Source organism: Gymnogyps californianus, chromosome 1 (genome assembly GCF_018139145.2).
Source record: "Gymnogyps californianus isolate 813 chromosome 1, ASM1813914v2, whole genome shotgun sequence".
NCBI classification, from domain to species: Eukaryota; Metazoa; Chordata; class Aves; order Accipitriformes; family Cathartidae; genus Gymnogyps; species Gymnogyps californianus.
Genome location: NC_059471.1, coordinates 72,580,895 through 72,598,238, shown reverse-complemented (window position 1 = coordinate 72,598,238; position 17,344 = coordinate 72,580,895). Strand labels below are relative to the sequence as shown.

At 39.1% G+C, this 17,344-nt stretch overlaps 1 protein-coding gene across 1 annotated transcript in view; it reads right to left on the bottom strand.

Annotated features, from left to right (window-relative positions):
- Positions 1 to 17,344, bottom strand: part of INPP4A (inositol polyphosphate-4-phosphatase type I A) — a 92,543-nt gene that overhangs the window by 17,490 nt on the left and 57,709 nt on the right. Inside the window, exons 16-22 of the mRNA XM_050891001.1 lie at positions 15,304 to 15,487; positions 13,727 to 13,945; positions 12,299 to 12,572; positions 8,833 to 8,865; positions 4,373 to 4,545; positions 2,799 to 2,922; positions 1,814 to 1,940 (exon numbers count right to left, since the gene is read on the bottom strand). Of these exons, the coding sequence (XP_050746958.1) occupies positions 1,814 to 1,940; positions 2,799 to 2,922; positions 4,373 to 4,545; positions 8,833 to 8,865; positions 12,299 to 12,572; positions 13,727 to 13,945; positions 15,304 to 15,487 (1,134 nt within the window). The remainder of the gene's footprint in view (positions 1 to 1,813; positions 1,941 to 2,798; positions 2,923 to 4,372; positions 4,546 to 8,832; positions 8,866 to 12,298; positions 12,573 to 13,726; positions 13,946 to 15,303; positions 15,488 to 17,344) is intronic.

The window sequence follows — 17,344 nt, the reverse complement described above, 5'->3', positions numbered from 1 at the left end:
TAACAAAAGCGCTTATACAGAAACTTATGACTCAGACCTACAAGCTGTTCCTGCAGCACAACAGGTTACCTTGGGTCAGCTGAGCTACAGCAAAGAGCACTGTGTATGCTTTATCTCATGGCAAATGTGAGGTAACGCAACTTATCTTATCCCCTAACATCAGTGCAGACTAAGGTATGTCATATTACCCTATGTTGGAACTGCCAAGACACAAGTTACTGTGGTTTGTGTGCTGTGCGTTAGCCTATTAGTAGCAATACCTTGGTGTTACATGCAAGTCTTTACAGTGCAGAACTCTCAAACACAGCATATACTCTCAAGTATAGCAAAAGAGCTCTGAGAAGTATATAATAAGGTAATCAAAATTGATCTGTCCCATATTTACATTGGATGGACATACAAATCCTATGCTATTTCTGGAAGCAAAAAACCTATTTTCACCTCTAAATGTAAAACTTCCAATAGTTTGCACCAAAATAAATACGCGTGACTCCTTTCTTCTCTTTCTTGACTAAAATCTAGACAGCAAAATAATAAGTAACACTATCAGACCCGAAGCTAATGAAAATTGGTTTCCTGCTGATTAGTGTCCTATAGCTGATTGGAATTTTCAACTAAAGATTTTCTTTTAAAGGAATTTTCTGTCAGCTGTCAGCCATTTCCAGAAGTCTCAGCAATTTCCATAACATACATGATTGTACTGCAGACCTCTTTCAGCCAAGGCACTTTTCATTGCATGTGAACTTTAACTTAACAAAGTTCCTCTAAATGTTTTTATCTTTGAGAATTCTAGCTCTTTTTCAGATGTAGATGAAGCTGGGGAAAGCTCCAGTGGAGCTTGGTACAGCACACTGTAATTGAATAAGACTTATCTCCTCCAGAAATCAGATTCGAAACGAAAAGATTCTAAAGACTCTGGAATACAGAAACATTAAAACACTGACTTTCGTGAGGCCTCTGTCCTTCCACAGCTTCATCCCCATCTGTGACCTGGCTCCCTCTGGGCAAGAACTCTAGTGCAGGGGCCCATCAGCCCCATGTCAGAAACCAGCGCAAGGCCAGCTGATAAGCAGGCTGAGGCACTGAAATTGAAGTGTGACTCTGTTGTAAATGCTTCCCATCGTAATAAAGCTGTAACAGATCACTCCCACTCCACTTTATGTGAGGATGTGAATGTTTGTTACTTCAGACTTTTAAAACAAAAATTGCTTTTAAGCTCAAACTTGAAAATATCTCTTTTCAGACAAGTGGCCAAACGACCAGCAGTCTGGTGTTTCACAAGCATCCATAAGTTAAAGCCAGCTTGGCCCTGATAGTTTGGAAATTGATCCTAAATAGGCCTCACCTCAGCAGCAGCCCAACTGCCTGATACATGTTCCGTGTCCCGTTGTGCTAACGGCGGCCCATTAGTCAATGGCATACAGTAAAGCACTGACCAACTGATCAGCAGCAGTGAATTTCAGACAATGAGATCAGCCTCAAAAGTCAGTCTGAGATTTAAAAAGAGCAGAAGTGCTTAAGAAAAGATTGAATACTTCTGGCTTATGATTGTGGAAGGCTAGGTCAAGATGATATTTATTCATAAACCAATACTGCCATGGTTTGAGCCTTGCCATATATCCCTTTTCAACTTAGCTCCCTGTAAAATGAAACATCATAAAAATGAGTAACTCCAAAACATTTCTTTGAAGCTCTGAGGAGAAAAACAGCACAGTACAAAAGCACATAATTCATTTCAAGTGCTGTATCACTGCTTCTCCCATCTGCAGTCCCACCCTAGTTCCTGCTCCCTCCCCTGCCTTTTTTTTTTTACCGATTTCCAGTGATGACTGGCAGCATGTCAGGAGATGTATTTGATGTGGCCTGAGTTACTTTAAAGGTTACATTCCTTAAGTCCATGATTCCCAAACTCATGTCCTCCAGCATTGCCAGCTCCTCACCTAAATCAAGGAGGAAAAAGTGAATCATAATTACTACTTGTTAGGTACGACTTCCCTTTATCAATTTGATGACAACCGTAGATCATTGCTCTCGTAAAGAAGTTCTATGGACGAAGAGAGTTTGGAGCCCAGGCCTTCACCTTGACCTACAGACCGCAGACAATGTCATGATTGACTTTATGAGTTTAGCAAGTTTAGAAAACACCAATTATCTAGCACAGTCCAAACTACTGTTCTTCAAGTAGATTATATGCTGATTTTCCAATTTAGACAATGCTAGTAAGTACTTCTCAGCATTGTCACAGCCATGATATCCTTTGTGTTGGAAAAGTGTGTTGGAAAAGTTACAAGGTATTCTGGATTTGTTCAGTAAAGCATTCTCTAACTGGCATCCAGATGGCTGTTCAGACAGAGGAGTGATACGCTTTCGAGTGAAGTACTTTCCCTTTTTGTATTCTCTCTTCAATCTCACTTTGTACTGTAGGATCACAGGAGGTCAAGAAAATTCAAAAAGCGTATTTTGGGCACAGTTTCTCCCAGCTTACCAGAACTTTAATCCATTTCTTTTCCGAAAAAATGATTGCTATGATACGTTTTGGCTTTTTTTAAACCTTTGACATTACATTATAAGGCAAGTACACTTTATATTTTAGAAGTAATTCAATTAAATGCGAAGAAATTCAGAGTTGTTAGCTAATTAAGTACTCCAGATATAATGTGGTTTTGCATTTCAGTTTTCAAAATCATTTTGTAGCTGTGCTGCAGATTGTCCCAAACACTCGTATTCTGCTGTAGTCAATTTAATGCAGAATTTGCTGACTCAACAGCTAATACCACCCACTTGTCCTGTGCTTTTACCGTAAGTGCTCAGCAGGCTCTCAAACTGCGCCAGCAAGCCAATGGTGTAGAGTTGTCTTAGAAATCCATCATCATGCAGGCAGTTCCTCAGCTTGATAATGAAACCACAAATGAGAGCTGTCAGCTGTGGGAGAGAAAACAGACAAGAGTGAAATGATTCAAGACAAAAAAGGCTCTTCAGCCCCAAACGGAAACAGTATCACATATAAAAGGTGCCATAAAATCTGTCAGACTGATGTTCTTTTCCCTTAAATGTCACTCTTTTTTTCCTTGCAGCTGAAGAGAGACAACCAACCAACAAAACCCCAAAACATTCACAAAATCAGATTTAGGGCACACTGCCTTCATCTTGCAAGCTCTTCCAAAATGGGACTGCTGTTGATCTTGCATCTATTTATTTTCTGGACACAATCACTTGTATTAGGGTCTACAACTTACGTATTACAAAAGAGTCTCCTTGGAGAATTGTTTTCCTTACAGATGGAAAAGCAACACAGCTAGTTCCAGCCCATGAATTTTGATAGTATGAATAAATGATTTTTTAAAAAACCCCAACATTTTAAGAAAGCTTAAAAATGCAATATCTGTTTGCATTATGCAAAGATTCAAACTCTAGTGTTACAAGATATTCAGGACAAGGTCCTGAAGACCTAGTACTAAGATCAGTACTAGTCTTAACTCACTCTGTCAACAAAGGAATTTCCCAGGTGATTGCCATATGCTATGTACACAGGTGTATGACTTACAGAATTAAACAGAAGGGAATAAAGTTCTGTTTATAATGGGTAAACATATTCAAAGCATTGAGTTTAAAAATTATCTGCAATATGAAGTGGGTTTTGTGAAGATAAATTCTCTGAATTTATCTCTATGAGATACTACATTTTGGTACAACAGCCCTACCAAGCAGTGTCCATGAGATAAGCTGTATGAAATAAATGAACGAGATACTGATTTCACAGGGAAGTAGACACACTACAGAAGTGTAGTGGACAGAAGAAATGTGGAAGGTTTTTTAGTGCAGACACCTGCTAGTCAGTGGCTGACACAAGCGACCCCAGCAGGCCCAGAAACAGAACTTCTGGGAAAAAAAACAGCACTCATTTCTCCCCCTGTAGCTGGACTTCTCTCCTTAGGTACCGCAGGTCCTGCTGGTTTTCTCAATGCAGAAAACAACAGAAGGTAACCGAGGGAGTACACTTTCTGCTCATGGGCTTTTTTTCCCCCCTCTTTCACATCCTTCTTCTGGTTTTATTTTGGTAGCATTGGAAGGCAAAGGTGGTTTCTGTAGACAGCAGTATATTTTCACTAATTCTGGAATATTTTTTTCTAAATAGTAAAATAATTTTTTTTTTTAAATAGTGAATGTATATCCAAGGGGACACTTATATATTGTCAAATGCATGTAAGTGACCAGTAAGGACAGGATAGCACAGCCTGTAAGAAGAGATCACAGTATTAAACCCGACAGTAGAATAGATCTGAAAAATTCTGAAAACAGTAATCTTTCATATTTCATATAAACCCCACCACATGTTGAAGTGCAATCAAATCACACATATTTGCTTGCTTACAGTTTGGCAGAAGACAACATCCCTGCGATACTGAAGGCTCAGGCAGAGCCCTATTGTCGGGGCGCTGTCCTGCATTAATAAAAACACCATGGCTTTCTTTGCCTTGTCACTCATCATGGCTACGCAGTCTGTGAGTGTTGTCAGCAAGGGATAAAGAGCTTCGCTCCATTCACCTGGTTAAAAGAAAAAAAATTAGCAGCACTGTAAGTACTTTATTTGAAACAAACAAACATGTATTAAGAAGAAACTTCTTGTTGCAAGTCAAAGTTGTTGATAATTCACATTTAGGGCTTGTTTTATTTTGGCTGGCTGGTTACTCCCTTCGTGTTATTAATTAAGTAATCTTACAGAGTGGTTATTGCATGAGAAAAATATGGAGAATTTTACTCTGTAAAGCTGTTATGACTTTCCCGACCATGTAATAGCTCCCAGATTTGTGCCCACAGAACACGCTATACAATAGCTGATTTGGAAAGTATAACAGAAAGACGAATATCTATATACACCACTGCACATATCACTGCATGTGCATGTTCAAACACACCCATTCACGGTGCATACATGGACAGACAGTATGGAGTCCGTATAACAGAAATAGTGAACATCTGCTTAGCCATTTCTGTCAATGAGATTTCTCCCAAATATCTTGCCTTTGAATCTTTTGTGGACTCATAGGTGTACCATTCAACTGCCTCACCATCTTATTGATCCTTGTTGCACCTCAGTGAGGTAAGACGATGCTTATCTCCCATTTGCAGCATAGGAATAACAAGGCAGAGAGGTGAAAAATTCATGTAGGTTTTTAAGTGTCCTCTGTCTGCTGAGTGGCTTTGAAGGCTTAGAGCTAGCTAGCAAGAAACAGTAAGTATAGTGATTTAGATGGGAGTCAGCCAGATCCTTGGAAGCAGTTCGGAGCTTCACTTCCACTGAAATACAGAAGATTTGTCCCAGAGGGACTCTGTTCAAGGTCCTACTCAGGAAGCACAAAAATGAAACTGGGTTGCCAAAGTCCTATTTTAGTAACCCAAACATTGTGCCTTCCTTCTCCCTAAGAGATTGCTCTGCCTTAAAATGGCCCATAAGCTCAGTTTCTTTTCTTTCCTTCTTCCATCTTTTGTCTTAATCAACCACCAATTTCAAAAACCCATTTCCATGACTGTATGAAAAATTATTCAGATGCTATACCAAAATCCATTCTCTCTGCAATATAAAAATAAAATAGAACAGTGCTTTGGTTTTGCCCTCCTTAATGTAAGGTTGAAACAGAAGAACACCCCTCTTTTTAAAGGGAAGGACAATGTGTTTTACTTTTAAAAAGCACGAGAGCTCACAAACGGAACACACACAACCTCCAGCCCAGTTGGCTGTATGGACAAGGCAACATACAGATCAGAATCTGCATGAATAGGGCACTTCAAGCCCCTGAAAGGAAGTTGTTTGGGATTTTGACTCAAAGGCAGGACTGAGAGCTAGTAGTAGTAAATGTTTCTTTGATAATCAGCCAAAGAGGGGAACTTTGGAATTCTGCTAACAGAAACATAACTGACAAGATTAACAGAACTATCCTTTTTGCTTTTGTTCTATGCGGTAGACAGATAACCTAATAAACTGCACAAAGGGGAAGTTGTTTGGCTCTGTTCCATTGCCATAAAAAAAGCAGGAAATGTCAAAAGAACAGGCAAGGAATTACAGCTTGTCTTTTATATTCCATTAAGTATTTTCTCTCAAAATAAATCAGATGCCATAACTGGCCCCGTGAACACTTAAAAAGCAAAACACAAATGATACTAACAGTGTTTCTCTTACTGCATTTAAGAGCTTTTCTATAAACAAATGAGAATGACAAAAAGAACTGAAAAGATCTTCCAGCACATCATCATCTCATTGCCTGGAAATACATACATGTATACAGTTATTAACTCAGCGGAGATTTAAAATTGTAGTGTGTCTGGCAGCACTTCATTTGAAAGATATGTTTATCTGTGGTAATCACAAAGTACACTTGTGGTATACCAGCCTGCCTGAAGATAAAGCAATTGTTAGATTTTTTTTTTTTTTTCTCCCAACACTCACATGCAATGCAGTGGCTTATCCAGGGTAATGAGCAAAAATCCTCCATGCTGTGTATTCTCTTGGTTTAAAATTTTGGCCATGAAAAAACAAACCCTTGTCAGTCTGCAAAATTCTAAAGGCTTTTTGCTACGTACTTCACAGAGGTGTCACCTGTGTTCTTTTAATTTTTTAGTAATGGTAGTTACTATTAACAGTAAACAGGAATAAAAGGAATTGCACTTCCAGGCTCAAATCAGGTTGGAATATTTCACTGGCAGCATTTAAATAAATGTGAAAGGACTGTAAGTGTTCAACTTTCACCTGGATTTTCCTGTCCTTCTGTCTTCCCCTCATTAATTTTCCTAACAGAACTTTATTACTGAAAGTATATTTTCTATCAAATCAATCAATGGCACCTTCAAACACCACGAGGCACTAATTCTAATGTGAAATCTACTCTGAGCTCTGCTGTTACCTTCTATGAGATGACCAGAACTTTTTAAAACTATTATAGACTGTTACAGATTTACAACAGCCGGAGACATAGTCCATCCTAGCTGTTGGTACGTCTGGGACACAAATCCCGCTTTTTAATCAGAGGTTTCTAGTTCATGTTAAAAGTTATTCCATTTAAAAACTGGCATTGTACAAACCAGCAGGATGCCTGGCATTTGCTTTAGGCGCTCTATATTGTACAGCAAGAGACAAATCCTGCAGTCTCCGCTCAGACAGCTACAACTGAATTCTGGCTGGTAAATAAGGGCCAGACTTGGCCCCATAAGTCTTTGCTATTTTACTTATGACTGCTGCCGACCAAAGTCATACCTTAATGTATGCTTTGAAATGTGTCATTTTGGAAGGGGGAGGGGGGAGAGGGGAACAGGGGGGAGGGAAGGGGGGAAGGAGGGAAGGATGCTGGGAAGGCCTATGAGTTCACATAGTGGATCTTCTCCGACTATACACTACCGACTATTTTATAAAAAAATAATGTCTTATTAAGAGAGCCTAATACATAAAGCCTGTATAAATCAAGGATGTAATGTCAGGTGGGAAAAGTTTTTGCTTTTTCCCCCCTAAGATTCTCTTTTCTCCAGAGCAATAAAAATATTATTAAAATAACTGTCATCCAGAGCCTTGAAAAGATATTTTTAGTCTTTTCATATTAAAAAACCCCTACCATCCATAAATCAAAGTACTGGGCACCCGCAGTTGCCCTTGGTTTAGGTCAGGGTTGCAAGGACTCATGATCTCTAAAAAAGAGATATATTAAATAAGTGGTAGTTGCTTAGCCCTGATCCAGTAAAGTATAATTGGCAACCCACTTAAGCACACAGCCATGTCACATTTGGCTTCAGAGGGAAGCAAGCATTAAGTGCTTCACTAAACTGCAGCTTCAGCCACTTAAGTTTAAGATGCAGTTTTGGGTATATCTGGGTACCCAGCTGGGGTGATCTGACTGCTGTTAATTACTCCCATCTTAAAAATAAATAAATAGCATTCATTTATGTACCACATCCATATTTTGCAAAAACTAAAGGGATGTTCCAAGAATTAAAAACTTGTGGAGTCTTCTATTGATTGAAAACATTTTCTCAGTGATAGAAGGAAACAGGGTGGATAGCTGAGAAAAACATTAATATATTTCTTGAATATGAAAATCAGACCTGCACTGGGGCTTTATTTCCCATTGGTTTCACTAAACCCAGGAGCCCATGCTGTAACAGTTCAAAGACTGAACCTTCACTGAACTCAGATTAAACTTCTCTCAAATGGGAGAAATTACAGCCATCTAGCTGGGAGAGAGTGGTATTACAGAGGCATATTATTCAGACTTTGTAAATGCAACACAAGTGCGCAGAAGTACAAGGACAAAGGAAAGAAGGCTAACAGTGGGATGAAAGTCTCCTAAATTCTGCATTCTGAAACATTAGATTTGCAGTGCCCAACACTGCTTGGTGTGTACCCACAACAGAGATTTTCCATCAGCCTTGTTGACTGCTCCATGTTCTGCTCGAGTTCTCATTCAGAAAGGCCAGCTCAACAGCACATATGAAAGGGCATGTCTGAAACGTCTGAAATGTCAGACTCCCACAGACTTCAACGACATTTGGAACAGGCCTCAAATCATTGTCACCTACAACAGTTTGCTAAAACACATCAACCGGAGAAACCAAAGAGACCATGAACAAGTGCTCTCCCATACCTGGACATGAGAAGTTACCAGATACCCCCTTGCACTATTATTTAGGAAATCGTAACTTCTTAATACGCTTGCGTAACTCACGTGATATTGCAGAGCATTACCATTTCAAAATCGTCAATCTTAACAGCAAGGCACTTGTTCAGTTGTTAATTATGAACAAACCCCTGCAATTTTCAGAAGAAGCAGAAGCCATGAATGCACATACCTGGGCCAGATTCTTCCGGAGCGGGGCTGCAATCTGCACAGAAATGGAGGGGCAACATGCATGATTAAGGAGCAGCAACACAGTCTAAACATAAGCAACTCAAATGCTCAATGCCAGGGTTCTCAAACACTTCCACTGAGAGAACAGGAGCTCAGCAGAGATACTCCTTTGCACCAAGGCCATGGGCCGTCTCCTCCACTCCACTGTTTCCGATCAGAGGAACACCTGGATGGGGACTTGGAGGAAAGCCAGTACCTGCTAGCTCAGGGGCTCTCTGTGGATTACCAGCGAGTGCACTGTCAATCCCCAGTGATCCACAGGGCACAATTTGAGAACCACTAGTTTAATGCAATTATAGATTAAGCTGGCAGTAAGGCTGCTAAACAGAATAGCAAAAGACTAGCAGTAAGTTCAATGCACTTAACAGAAAATGACATTAAGGCACCCACAAGGCAAGAGTAATAAAGAAACAGTACATTGCTATCTTAGACAAATTTCTGTTATATAATTTCTGAGATAGTTAACACAAGCATTAGGTTGTATATTAAGGGCTGAAACCTCACCAGTGAAGGCTGTGAGTGTTCCACACTCACTTCAGTGGGAGGAACAAGCTGTCAGATGAAAATACACTACAGTGCAGTGCAAACAGTAAAAAAATAATATACACCCTGTTATAGCAAGTCTTGCATTAATGAAAAGTAGTTTATTAAGCTAACAGGATTTAAACTTCTGTTGTTTATATCTAGATTCACTAGTCAATAAATTACAAATTTGAAAATAACAACAGAAAATATCAATTGTATGCATTAGGACAATCAGCTGAGCTAGACAATCCGAGATAAAAACCTCTCAGTAAATTGAAACTCATCATGTTCATTAAAGAAGCTATATGCCCCCATGCAATTTTAGTAATGAACACCTAAGTCTATAACAAAAATAAATTTTAAAATAATTTCTTAAGTCTCCCTCCTACTATTTCAGGCAGTATTTTCTTTCACAAACATTCATTTCTAGAGAGATTCTCTGAAGTCCTTCAATAACATTCTACTGTCTCTCTCTTACCAATTCTGGAACTATCTCGGTTTGCTGGGTTTTACATTGCTTTCAAAAAAATTTCTGGCCGCTGTCTGCTCAGTGTCATTTATTCAAAACTCAGAATTACTAACAGAAAAAGTACTAGTTCTTTGAATACATGACAAGGAAAAACTTTAAGATGTTGTGACTCTGAACTTAGAGAAAGGATCTTCTTTGTCCCTCAATTATTCCCGTGATCAGTTGCGGAAAGTGACAGTGAAAGGGAATTAATAGAATCATAGAATAGTTTGGGTTGGAAGGGACCTTTAAAGGTCATCTAGGCCAACCCCCCTGCAATGAGCAGGGACATCTTCAACTAGATCAGGTTGCTCAGAGCCCCATCCAACCTGACCTTGAATGTTTCCAGGGATGGGGCGTCTACCACCTCTCTGGGTAACCTGTTCCAGTGTTTTACCACCCTCAGCGTAAAAAATTTCTTCCTTATATGTAGTCTAAATCTACCCTCTTTTAGTTTGAAACCATTTAACAGGCCAGGTTTGGTGTGGAGTCAGGGAAAGTAACTCAATGGGAAAATTCCCACTGACTTCAGTAAGACCAGGTTTTTTTCATGGTATTGAACCTGTTCCTCTGTCAAAAATACTGACCATTACTTAGGAACTACATCTGATGAGAATGTGATCAAGTACTCAGCTTGCCCTGGCTTACAATAAATTTCCCAAGTGCAATTCAAATTGCTCATTAAGACCTACGAACAATGTTTGCACCAGATACCTAAGAAACAGGATTCCCTCTCCAGGATTTTTTAAGTTAAATTCACCCAACGCAACACTTCTTGATTTAATGTTTCTGTCCCAGGTTCTGTGGATTAAATGGAAAGATTTTTTTCCTATTTTGGAGGAACAGTAGGGAAAGGTTACAGAAACTCTTGGCACAACAAACCCTTTGGTAGGTAAATGAAGCTAATTCCTCTTTTATATGGCACAAGTGTCAAGATCCAGAGTAGATTCAAAAGATTGACTGAAAATGAAAAAAAATGATTGTTCTAAGATGCTTTCAGCATCAAATTGTCTTGGGAAAAGCTTCTGATATCACCCACCACAGATTTTTCCTATTCTTTTTAATATTAAAAATCCACAACTTTTAATCATTGATATGAAGGTGCATTGAATTTTACTGATAAAACTTTCATGTAAATACATATAAAAGTTCATGTAAACTAGCTAGCAAATAAAAACATTTAAAGGTATCAAACTGGTAGAAGAAATTTAGTCAAAGATCAATAGAGAACACATTCTGAAACAAGAACCAACTCTCCTGTTCCTTTATAATACACAAAAATGTCAGTCTAATCTAGAAAAACATGGTCATTTAAGATACTAAGCAAATCATATGTAACATGTACAAAGCTACACAAAAATATATTAACGTTTATTTTAAATTCCTTCTTGCTTTCTTTTTCTTAAGGTACTGCCTTCCACTGCAACATTAACAATGGGATGGACATGAAGTCACAGACACACGTAAGGGACAAAGGGCCATCAAACGATAAGACGGAACAGGAAAAAGGAAATGGAAACACAAATCAATCTTTCTAGAGCTTAGCTTGGCACACCTGCTCTACTAAGTGGCCAAATCATAGTGACCACATGTAAAGAATGTGAGAATAAGCCAAATAAGTACACATGTAAATGAAATAATTCTGAAATTTAATGCACAGCTGCAAAACTGTCAACCTAAACTGATAAGGATATCTTTCATTCACATGCTCATGGCATTATGCTGGATTCAATCCAGCACCCACTTTACCTCAAATTTTGATAGGATTATTCCACTGAGAGCTTGCACTGCCAATTCCTACCTTCCAGCTACAAGTCTAACTAATTGAGTGCCTCAGCACCACAGCTTTTGACAATTTGGATTAAAATTTGCTTTTAACTCCAGTAGGCTCATCCAAGTTCAGCTCAGTCTAATGGGACTGCTTGGCTCCCCTCCTATGCTTTGGCAGCCCAGCTGGGACCATTAGTGTTGCAGTAGTGCCTGCACTTCTCCCATGTTTTATTTATCTTTTATAGAGGTTCACTGTAATAAGTTTTGATTGCTGCAAAGAAGCTGAAGCCAACAGAAAAGCTACCAGAGGTGGTGTTTCACATATGCTAACCCAAACACCTGTTTTACCAGCTTAAAACACCCAGCGTGAAAACCAAATGCCACTGCCATCAATGGATTTGGCAATGATTTCAGTGGGAACAGGATTTCAAAATAAGTAATGGGCTTAGCAGCTCCCAGTACACCACCAGCCCTTTCTGCCTGACATCAGTGCTTAACACCACCACTGAACTAAAAACACATGGAAGGATGTAACGGAGGCTTAGGAATGATGCCAGCGCACAGCAAGAGAGCAGCAGTGAGAAGCAGTGTCTGGCATACGCACTTGTCCTTCTGAGAGAATGGCATGTACAGGATGGTGTGGATGAAGGTGGTGGTGAGGATGATGAAGGTGGTGAGGATGATGAGGTCTCATTTAAATCTTCTGGATTTATCCAGTAGGCACGAGTGTCTCGATTACCTTTCTTACTAGTACAGCTGATGTCGCACTGGAAAACATCTTCACAGCTGTCACTTTGCAAGCGCTCCTTCTGGAGAAGTTTGTCCACTCTCTGTATAATACACTCCAGACTTTTGTCAACATTCAACCAAACTTTCTCCTTAAAAGAAAACATTTCTTTCTCAATTTAAAAAGAAAAGAGACATTGGGTAACAAATCCCTTGGCAATATATTTCCTCCTGTGATTCTAGTCACAATTCCTCTGCAAAGTTTCCTCTGGGCTATGGCGTTTACATTTGTGCACACACAAACTCTGGATATATAAATAATGTATACCAGCATGTCAACAATATGTAGCCACATGACTTGTGTGGTAAATTGCAAAGCTATTTTCTAAGTAAATTTGCTGAACAATTTTAAGTGCCTCTTCCTGCACTATTATTCCAATTTCCAGTTGACACTATTGTTTATTCTTGACACTCATGTTTGACATAATAATTGTATACAATCACACATCTTTTTTCCTATATATCTCAGTGAATAACAGATAAAATTACTGTATTGTATTACTATCTAGATAACTGAATTGGCTTTATTCATATCTCATTACTGTGAGTTTGACTGTAAGCCAAAGTATGCCAAAACAGTTAAAACTACCAAGGATCCATTTCCAAAACGAATTGGATCTCATTTCTAAATTGATATTTCACAATATTAGTAATGGTTGTAATTAATCTTGACTATTTTTGAGATTTAATTCACTTCTGTTTATATTACACAATGACAGAATTTATACAGCCCAATTCTCATTTCAATTGGCTGTGTGGTAAGGAAAATCATTTAAATTCTTTGTGCAAACAGTTTTAAAATGCTGTTCATAATCAAAACAGAGATGAACTGCAAGTTCTAAATATTTAGATGAGAATAAAAGCCAGGAAGGCTGAATTGTATAGCTAACACATGCAAAATAAGCTTTATCTTGGAGAAGTGTAAGAGCCCTTCGTAGTATGGTCAGGTTTTTTACTTTAAAAGGTATTTACTTTCTGTTGGAACCAACTTCAGAAAAGCCATGCACCTACTGTAACGATCTCCGCTGTTTAGGAGATCTAGAAATATTTGTTAAGGCCCGTGTGTATCCCCATGCCAAGGAGTAACTGAGCATAGGATGGAGGGAGTGTCTTTGCTAGTTGACCAATACCTCTAAAATAGTCATCCTATGCATATATGGCAAGCAGTTACGGAGCTTATAAACAAAAGAACACAGCAAACAAAAACTAAAAAGAAAATATTCATTACTCCACTAAGCAAACGTACCCATTCCTCTTCATGCCAATCCACCTGCAGAGAAGATCGGCTATTTCTTCCTGTCCATCTAGCCACAAGTGTATCTTGATCATTCCTCAGCATCACTTGCTCGCCTTCTCCAGACGTTGGAGATGCTTTTGAAGCTATATAGTCTGGCCTTGCAGCATTCAGTCCATGTATTGAATTTGCCAACAGCTTGCAGTCACAGACTGTGACAAGTTGCCGGGTCTAAAAAGCAATAAACCCCCCACATTTTAACACCTTTTCATTATTCTGTACACAATTTATACTATATTCTTTCTCAGAAAGAACAAAAAACTAGTATTCTGTAAAAGAAACTAACCATTGTTTAGGAGTCTCTAAGGTGTCTTTAAAATCATTTTACAGAATGGCCTTAAAAAGCAATATAAGATACCAAAACACAAATGGTACATTTCCAAAGTCTGTACTACCATATTAGCCTTGCAGTTGTTGAAAACTTCACTAATATTTGTGTGATCCACCTTTATTTGCACTTCACTTTCCATTTGATGAAAGCTTAGAACAATGTGCAGAGATATTTATACCCAAAACAATAGCTGCCACACCAGAGAGACCATGCTTAACCTCCACCATCCTGTCTGAAATCGTAACAAGATTTAAAAGGACCGCTGAAGATACAATCCACTAATCAATGCAACTTGTCTTAGTTAGCGGTGTTGTAGTAAAGGATTTCTGTAAGTTATGTGAATATGGAAAGTATCTGGGCTGCGCGTCTATTAAAAAAAAAACCCAACAAACAAGCCCTTACTACATTCTATATATATGTTGTCCAGCTGTAGAAAATCCCACACATCAGTTATACACACTGTACTCATTTAGAGTGAATATTGTAATAAATAATACATTTATATGGGGTCACGTTATTTTTTGCACTCTACAAAGTTGTATGCATATCCCCTCTAGTGGGACAATTTATGGCAAGCTGATTGGCCATTACTGACATTTACAACCTTCAGATCTGCTTCAGGGACAGAAGAGGTCAGTAAAACTGTATTTGTTCTTTTGTCTGTAAATAAGATTGTGTTCAGCTGTGGGTCCAGTCTGGTTTCTGTTAGCACCCATCAAGAAATAACTGATTCACATCACTATAATTCAAGCAAAGGCTGTGGCACCATTATTGCTTATTTCACTAGTGCAAAAATACAGAATTGTTTCATTAACTGTTGCCCATTTGCTGCTATTGACAGATGACTCAGAGGAACATTAAAAAAACCCAGGTTGTTATGGAGAAAAGGGTAGAAAAGAAAGTGAAGAATGCACATTTCTGGAATATGATGAATGAATAGAGGGAACCAGAGGACATTGCTCTCCACTGCACTCTCAAGAGGAGGTGAAGGCAAGAATGTGAAAAGTATGAGACAACCTAAACAAAAAGCAGCAAATTTTAAAGGCTGGTCTGATTTTGCTTTTTCTTTAGGACTGTACACATTACAACACACTACTGAACAAGGTAAAATAGATGTTTCAAGAAAATCTGCTAAAGACAGAGACAGAGAAAAAAAAAATACACTGTGCTTCAGTGGGGAAATGTATTATTCTCCTACCTTGTCTGCTAGGATGGCAAGGGTTCTTTCAAGGCCATTAGCTGATCTATCCTTCGCAGCTCTTGAGAGCCTTTCTGCATAGTAACTGACTTGCGTTTTCAGAGTGTTGATTTGTGCAATAATTTCCTTTGCTCTAACAATGTCCTGTGGGATGTATATTATAGACTGGGAACTTGTTGAAGTGCTGCAAAAGAAAGACCGATTTTAGGGGGAGAATTGACCTAGAGGTACCTGCATTATAGTGGCATGCTGGGGAATTAATGACAGACAACAAAAATTTACCTAAGCTAGCAATCAACAGTGAAAGGCCAGTGGGCAATTGCACAGCAGGAACATGATCCTAGAGCCTTCTCTGCCTTTACTGAAAGCATTCAGTTGCAGATTTACTAATCCCTTATGGCAAGGGGCTGTGGGGAGAGCTTGTATACCAGAGGGACAGTTTTGCTGAGGAAAATGTGGGTGACAGATTTTGCCGTCAGATACAGAACCACTGTTTGCAGAGACAGCTTGCCCCTCTCTCCCTCTCCTTACGACACAGACACTTCACTGAGGCCTGGTTTACAAACCTGTTTTATCACATAGCTACCAGCACCATGAAAAGAAAATCTGCACTCCTAACACAGAAATGCCACCCAGATCGGTAATGCAAACACTGTGGTATTAACAAAAAAATCCTTCTGCTAGTATATCCTTTCCTCTATTGCAGGCCTGATTGTTCAAGTTACACCAGCAAAAGCAATCTTATTATATATAAAACCCACAATATATCTCCAGGCTAATCCAAGGACTCTGTCCTTGGTGTAGCTTCTGTTAGCATACACTTACTATACTGAACTAGGGACATGATGCAACTCTCCCTATTATAAACTCAGCTGTAACAATATAAAGCAATACAAAATTTTGGCCTTTTCCAAATAGTCATGGAAATAAACTATACCAATAAAACATATCTTTATATTGGGCTACTGCAGCTCCACTAAGACTGCTTACTTGGCAGTGGAGGAGAACAGTTTATGTCCTCTAAGTTTAGATGTCTACAGAACTTGCTTATCCAGTCCAAGACAGATGCCTGGACTCCCTCTGCAACTGCTGGAGAGAGTATACCACTTCTAAAGGGTGATTTAATCCTACCTGAGAAGAGCCATTCACAAAAGCTGCCTTTTAGCTTAGAAAAATACTTTAAGCTGAAGTTGTGCTCTCAGTTAACTATTTGGAACCAACCTACCGCTACTCCCTTTGCCAGGCAATATGCTGTTTTTAACTCCCAGCAGGAAAGCTATACAAAGATCAGGCCTTTACATCAGCTCCAGCTGTGACAAGTGTGATACTTGTTCATGACGTGGCATCAAGCATGAGGTGACACCAATTGTATATTATCTTAATTTTATTCATTTTTTCCAGTCATGAATGGCTTCAGCATAGTAACAACACAGAAGAACCTACTGTTTGCATCAATCTCAGCACCGTTTGATGGACATAGCTATGCTGAGAGACTACAGAGAGATGAGTTTCTTTTCCAGGCACAGTTACCGCAGATCATGACCTCCGAGGAGTGTGAATTCCTCTGCTAGAGCAATGCTGTTAATTTCTGCACCGTGTCTGTGAGGTAAGACAGGAGGGTTGCATGGGGTGTACTTTAAAATCATTGCCACAAATACCAATTCTTGTCCCTTAACTGATATTAAGGCAAGGGGGGAGCTTAATCACAGTATCTGTCTGAGCTCCATTACAAGAAAAGATGGGGAATTTGTTTTCAAAGGATATAATGCAGAAGTGATTCTTGAACGAGTTTCCTTATTTGTGTCCCTCTGGTCACCCACCTGAGTGGAGCAGAGAACAACCACTCCCCAGTAGTGCTACGCCATATAGTAAATTAATCTCAGCTTTTAGGACTTTCCCTGTACATGATTTGTGCTCTCTATTGACCGATGATCTTAGTGACAATTCCTCTGAGCAATTTCTTTCCACGACAGTGTGGTTAACATGCATAAAGACGTATTTGGCAGGAAAGGCCATGCAGCATATTGAGATCTGATTCAGA